Source organism: Bombus bifarius, unplaced genomic scaffold, assembly GCF_011952205.1.
Source record: "Bombus bifarius isolate JDL3187 unplaced genomic scaffold, Bbif_JDL3187 scf7180000009432, whole genome shotgun sequence".
NCBI lineage: Eukaryota > Metazoa > Arthropoda > Insecta > Hymenoptera > Apidae > Bombus > Bombus bifarius.
The window spans coordinates 514,799-520,798 of NW_022885113.1; the positions used below are offsets into that span (position 1 = coordinate 514,799).

General features: G+C 32.4%; 1 protein-coding gene across 4 annotated transcripts in view; it reads left to right on the forward strand.

Annotated features, from left to right (window-relative positions):
• The window catches only part of LOC117215177 (hemicentin-2-like), a 129,156-nt gene extending 123,156 nt beyond the window's left edge, over nucleotides 1-6,000 (forward strand). For all 4 annotated transcript variants that reach the window (XM_033461585.1, XM_033461587.1, XM_033461586.1 and 1 more), the window contains 4 exons: nucleotides 2,700-2,987; nucleotides 3,620-3,714; nucleotides 4,340-4,609; nucleotides 5,650-6,000. In XM_033461585.1, the coding sequence (XP_033317476.1) occupies nucleotides 2,700-2,987; nucleotides 3,620-3,714; nucleotides 4,340-4,609; nucleotides 5,650-5,727 (731 nt within the window). In that variant the 3' untranslated portion in view covers nucleotides 5,728-6,000. The remainder of the gene's footprint in view (nucleotides 1-2,699; nucleotides 2,988-3,619; nucleotides 3,715-4,339; nucleotides 4,610-5,649) is intronic.

A 6,000-nucleotide genomic window follows, 5' to 3' on the forward strand; every position in this document is an offset into this window, starting at 1 on the left:
TCTCAAGAGTACCAACTTCACAACAATCTATACCGCTCTCATGCTCTATCAGCTAGAAAACTGCTCACAAAGAGTGTCATTCACAAAGGTGACGATTTTCTAAATAAAAAATAAAACTTTCGTTTTCCTCTATAATAGAGTAAAAAGGCTAATTCATGGAGTGATAGAATGTAAAGGAAATTGGAGCACACGGTGACTCGTGGAAAGAACAGTAGAGAAATAGGTGTTGAACGGCATACCACTATCACGAGAAATAGATATGAGATATTCTCTGCTTGCAACGTGCCGCGCTTTCGCTTCTCATCGTAGATCTGTGTTTCACCTGCCTCTCTGTAGATACCTTGGCCCTCTGACAGTTTAATTAATATTATCAATGAAATTGTACAAAACCACAAGTTGTAAATTATCGATATCAATTAGTGCCAATAATAGCGCGCAATAAATAATATGCAGAAATAATAAAACGGTGCAAATAAATTTGATAATAAAATTGTTAAAGTTCTGAAATAGGGTGGGCCTATTTTTCTTTGTTAAAATTGAAAATTTTTTAAACTATTTATGCGATAAGAGCCTGTAGTTTACAACTTGTCATTTGTATGTTCGTTAATATTATTAGTTTATAAATTATCATGCAAGAAGGCCGTTGTCATTGCATGCGAATCGTGAAGTCTTGCTACGGTAATTCTAATGTAGTGTGGAACAGGCTTAGATGACGCACAGCTTCTTTTCACTGCCATAACGAACATTGTGATGATGTTGGACAAGGTACTAAATTAGTTTTTAAAACGTATATTGTCAGCACTGAATCTACTTAATTGATTATGATTAATCAGTGAATCAGCCTGTATATTGTCGGATTCGTTAGCATATTTCTTGTATATTGAAGTCTGAATGAAATTTTTAATTTAGTAGAAAATTCGTCTAATGAAATCTCAACAAATATTTTAACACGATTGTTGTTCATAGATCTTTGTACCTTTCCGAGAATACATATTCTAAATTGATTTTAAAAGCCTTGATGTTACGATAATAACTTTATCTTTGGATTTCATAATCTAGATATCATTCGTTACGATACTTTCTTAACAAAGAATATTAGATAAGAAACACTATTACGTAGGAATGGAATGTTTACATGGAATGTCTATTTCAAATATTTTGTATTCGAAGGATGTAGAACAGAATTCCTGAAATACATTAAAACATGACCATACGCGCAATCCAAAAATATATAACGCGATCCCAGTGTGAAATATTTGTACGCTAACGGTTTTCCTTATTTTAGACTGAAAACAGGAGTATTATCGTCGCGATCAAGAACGACGATCAGCCCTGCGATGATATTTTATTTATACAATTGTCGATGGCTAAATACGAAATCCATTGGACCATGGTTAATCATTCCAGTGCTCGTTTATTATAAAGATATTAATCCATTATTAACTGGAATGCGAAGGGAGAACATAAATCAAATCGAAACTCGAAATTACACGCACAAGTGAATCACGATGACGCTTCAATGACCTTTTTTGCATTTCTTACGCCAACCATTTTTTATTTTACAATATAACAATTCGATTTCTCAACATGTAGTTTTGTTGTGAAACGAATCAGAAGAGTATTTTTGTATACAGCTAAAATTTTATCACTCTGTTATTATAACGTGTGTATAGTAACTATAATAAATCTTCTTTAACACTGGCTATTTTTTACTAGAATAAAGGAACGGTACAATGTTCTCCGATAATATTAATGTCATAAACGAAGTTTCATACACAAAAAAGATATTAAACAACCGAAGAAACTGATCTCCAGAGTGCTCGAATTTCACTATATCCAAATCCAAAAAAAGGAACGCGAATAATAGTTTCGGAGGAAAGAAGATAGATATGTATGCGTATATGAAAATCGTATGAAAAGCTACACAAGCTATTTGCTAAATAAGTACAGCTTTAGACGATTTCACCATTCTTCTGACTATAATGTGTCTGTACTACTTGTCTGATCAGATCTAGCTCTCTACTTAACCAAGGAGATCTATTCCAGTGACATCTTTATTCTACTAATCTAACTGGGATCAATCTTACTCCATTGCTTCTTGTTCTCATTTATTACCCAAATAATCAATTAGTCTTCTGTTTAGATACTAATTCTCTTTCCAATTCATCTAACCCTTCCAACTCGATTACATTTAAAATTAAAAGCGGTTAATCATAGACTTATAATTAGAAGAATTAAATCTCAGATATATCAATAGCTAAATCACTTTTTTTAATGATTATATTGCTACGATAAATAAAATTTTATAAAATGAGAACTTCTAATAAAATCTTCAATGAAATTATTTCATTCCCAGTTCGAAGTAAATATCTCAATTTTTTATGAGATTTTATTCTCAATAAAATAGTCATCAATAAAGTTCAATGACAATAAGTTTCTAAATTCGTGTGACAGATCATCGTTGAGTCGGATTCCATCACCAATCACAAAAAACGTGTATTTCATAAATGATCCTAAAAATCCATAAAATCGTATCCACGACAACAATAATGGAAAAATTTCATTTTCAACGGTTGTAATCGCGAGGAGAGACATTTATGAGTGTCTCAAGAAGCAATCCTTTCGTCCCCCGAACAATGAGATCCCGCGAAGAAAAGGAAGAGAGTAGGAAGACTGATGGTACTTACCATGATTTCCAGCTCTGACACCGGTGATGCTGTCGCTGTCTGGACCATTGCTCGGTGCGGTGGTCGGAGCAACGGCGGGCCTTCTACTCGTGATCTTTGTGATAGTTTTGGCTGTGAGATTACGGTATCGACCAAGGACTCAGGAGGACAAGGATTCTCACGACGACGGCGGCATGGCGAATCTAGCCGCGTCCGGAACCGGCAGTTCCTCTCCACGCGATAAATCGTCGACTCTGCCTCTCAACTCTGACAGCATCGAGAGCTTCGAGAAGGACCCCGATATAATTCCTCACGCTAATGGTAGGTAATTTAATAAGCGCTGTATTTTAACCAAAGTTGATGATGTATGTGATTATCGGTTAGCACATTGAGGAACTTCCAACCATTTGATTCTTCGATTATAATATCTATATGGTTACTAAAATTGTATGACAGGTGATGTTCCCTGAAACCTAAAAAGGAAATGAGAATTATTATACACATTCTTTCTACTGAAAGAATGACTAGATTCTAACTAGCGAAGAAGTACACTATAAGATGGGATGCCATATATCCACGAGACAATTTATTTTGGATACATACAAAGATAGAAATGAAAATATTATAAAATGAGAAATACTATAATCTTCTACTGCAAATTAACGATGTAAAAATGTTACGAAAATTTAATGGTTATGAATTAATAATTGATTTCAGGGTTAACTAAACATAGTTTTATACTAGATCTAATTTTATATCCATTATTTGTTTAATGAGTTTATGCGTTCAATGAGTTTGTTTAATTGATCAATACAAATGTGCAAAAATTCGAGTGTCGTTTCATTAAGAACTCAATAGGATTGAACAATTAAAAACCAATTGCTTTGACGATACAGCAAAGAGCTATTACCCTCAGTGCATTAACAATCATCTTGAACTCTATATTGCCACAGAAAATTCTTACGCCGAGCTGTGCAAGGGCACTTCACCAAGATATGTGTTACACCAGCAACGAACGGATGCAAGTACTTTTACTAACACAAGCAATGTGAGTACGAATTTCATCAATTGAAATATAACACTAGATGCATTTACCTATACATGTACGTAATACATACCACATAAACAAAAAACTAACATCGAATATTTTGAGATTTGAATTAAGAAACTTCAATAACTAATGTTTTCATATCTGTTAGTTTCAACTTTGTGCCAAAATAAAGCAAAATCTTTTACTTGATTAAAAAATCATGAGAATAATATATCACTCATTTTATAATTTTTTATATCTTAATCTTTCTTTAATTTCAACAAATAAGAAGACTCCTAATATTTTAACGATAACTGTAGTACAATGTTTAAATAATAAAATACGCATGATTCTTTTATATTTTCCTTAAATTTAAGAAATTATGAAAATAACTCGAACAAGTTAACATGGTTAAAATACTATAGGAATAGGAATTTTTTGTAACCGTAGTGTATGGGACATGAAATAACATCTCCTTGTTAAAGTTTCCCTTAAATTCTTTCGCTAGAAATGTCAATAAATAGATGCAATGCTTAAAAGATCAAATTTCTTATTGTTATAATCATTTAGTTATACTACTACTCTATTCTATCTATTTGTGAATTAGCATAATCGGTAATGAGCTATCGCTCTGGTTTTGCAGGGATCAGAGCTAACGTACGCCGAGCTGTCGCTCCGTAACCGACGAATACCTCCTAATTGTTATCAGCCAGTACAAGTATCCAATATTCAGCGGCCTCAACTGCTGGCCATGTCGACTCTGACGCGTAGGCAACCAATCCAGGAACCAACGATTTACGCGCAAGTCGCCAGTCATTCTAAGCCGATTTATGTACCACCCCCACATCCGTACATGAGTCGCACCAACGACGAGACCACGGTAGAAACTCCATTAATCGGACATGACAATAAGGTGACGACGATTAATAGACCTATCCTACCATTTGTTTCTGAAAATGAGTACGATTCGATGCAATCACTTGTGACTCTTCCATAATTTGTTAATATTGCATTGATAACAAAAATTGGAGGTTCATTAGAATAAAAGTTTACAATAAAATATTGGTAATTATATAATAAGTTTAAAATCAAGTATAGTCGATCGAATTGGAAAATAATCATACACATTTTCGGAATAATTTCAATGTATAACTAGAGTGCGGATTTTTACGCATTTATAGAAAATTCAAATATACAAAACTACACAAAACGTACTTACTATACAAAAATATAAAAAATATCTAAAACAAAGTACTCCTTCTACTATTTAAGGAATGAAACAAATTTTTATTTAGATTCCATTTATATGTAAAAACGTTTGCAGTCTAAATATAATCACGTTATAATAAATAAAACTAATATATAAAACTATATAAAATTATATAAAAACTATATAAAAAAACTATATAAAACTAATATAAAGTATCAAAAATACGTTACCCGTTATAATACATATTTAACTTTAACTTAATTGACTTATTATTACTTAATTTACCCTCTCTTAGCTTTGTTATGACTTCTTTAGTTGCGCTCGTAAAAATTTGCATAAATATCCGTAGTCTAACAATAATCGTATCTCCTTATCTAATAAAATTTCAAACAGTCTGATATAACACACATAATATTGTATTTACAAAAGCTTTCTATAATAAATCTTTAAATACTTCTGTGAGTCACTGTGAATGTTTCCTTGAATTAAAATTTTTCATTCTGAAAAAACGTAATCCTGATAAATTTCAATATTTTCATTTAAGACAGTCACCATTAAAACCTTCTTCTGTTGATGACAAGACACTTCTTCTACATATTGACGATATAATCCTATAAGAGGAACGAATCTGTAGAATTTAATCACTTAATTTTTAAATAAATTAAAACTGCAGTTTGTAAAAGTTACTTGAATTGAAAATTTACTTAAATTAAGATTTAATGAATGAATGATTTTGTTCACAGATCACCACGATCAGCCAATCTGGTACCTCAATATGGCGTACCGACACGCCGCCAGCTTCAAACGCACCAACGACATGATTCTAAAACACGATCAAAGCAACATTCCGCTCTTATACACGTTTCTCGACGCGCTCTTTAATTATAAAAAAGAAAGATAAGTTAACCTCTTTAATAAGAGAAACAGGAAAAAGAAACCAAAAGAAAAAATCGAGGAGACGACGTTCCGCGTAGCTCGTTTGCGTGGAACGTGTACGATATGTATTATTGTTAAACTTTCTCGTACATATGTTACAGAAGGTATTTATTAAACTATGAACGATGAAAGATGAAAGTAATTTAACAAAGGAAAAA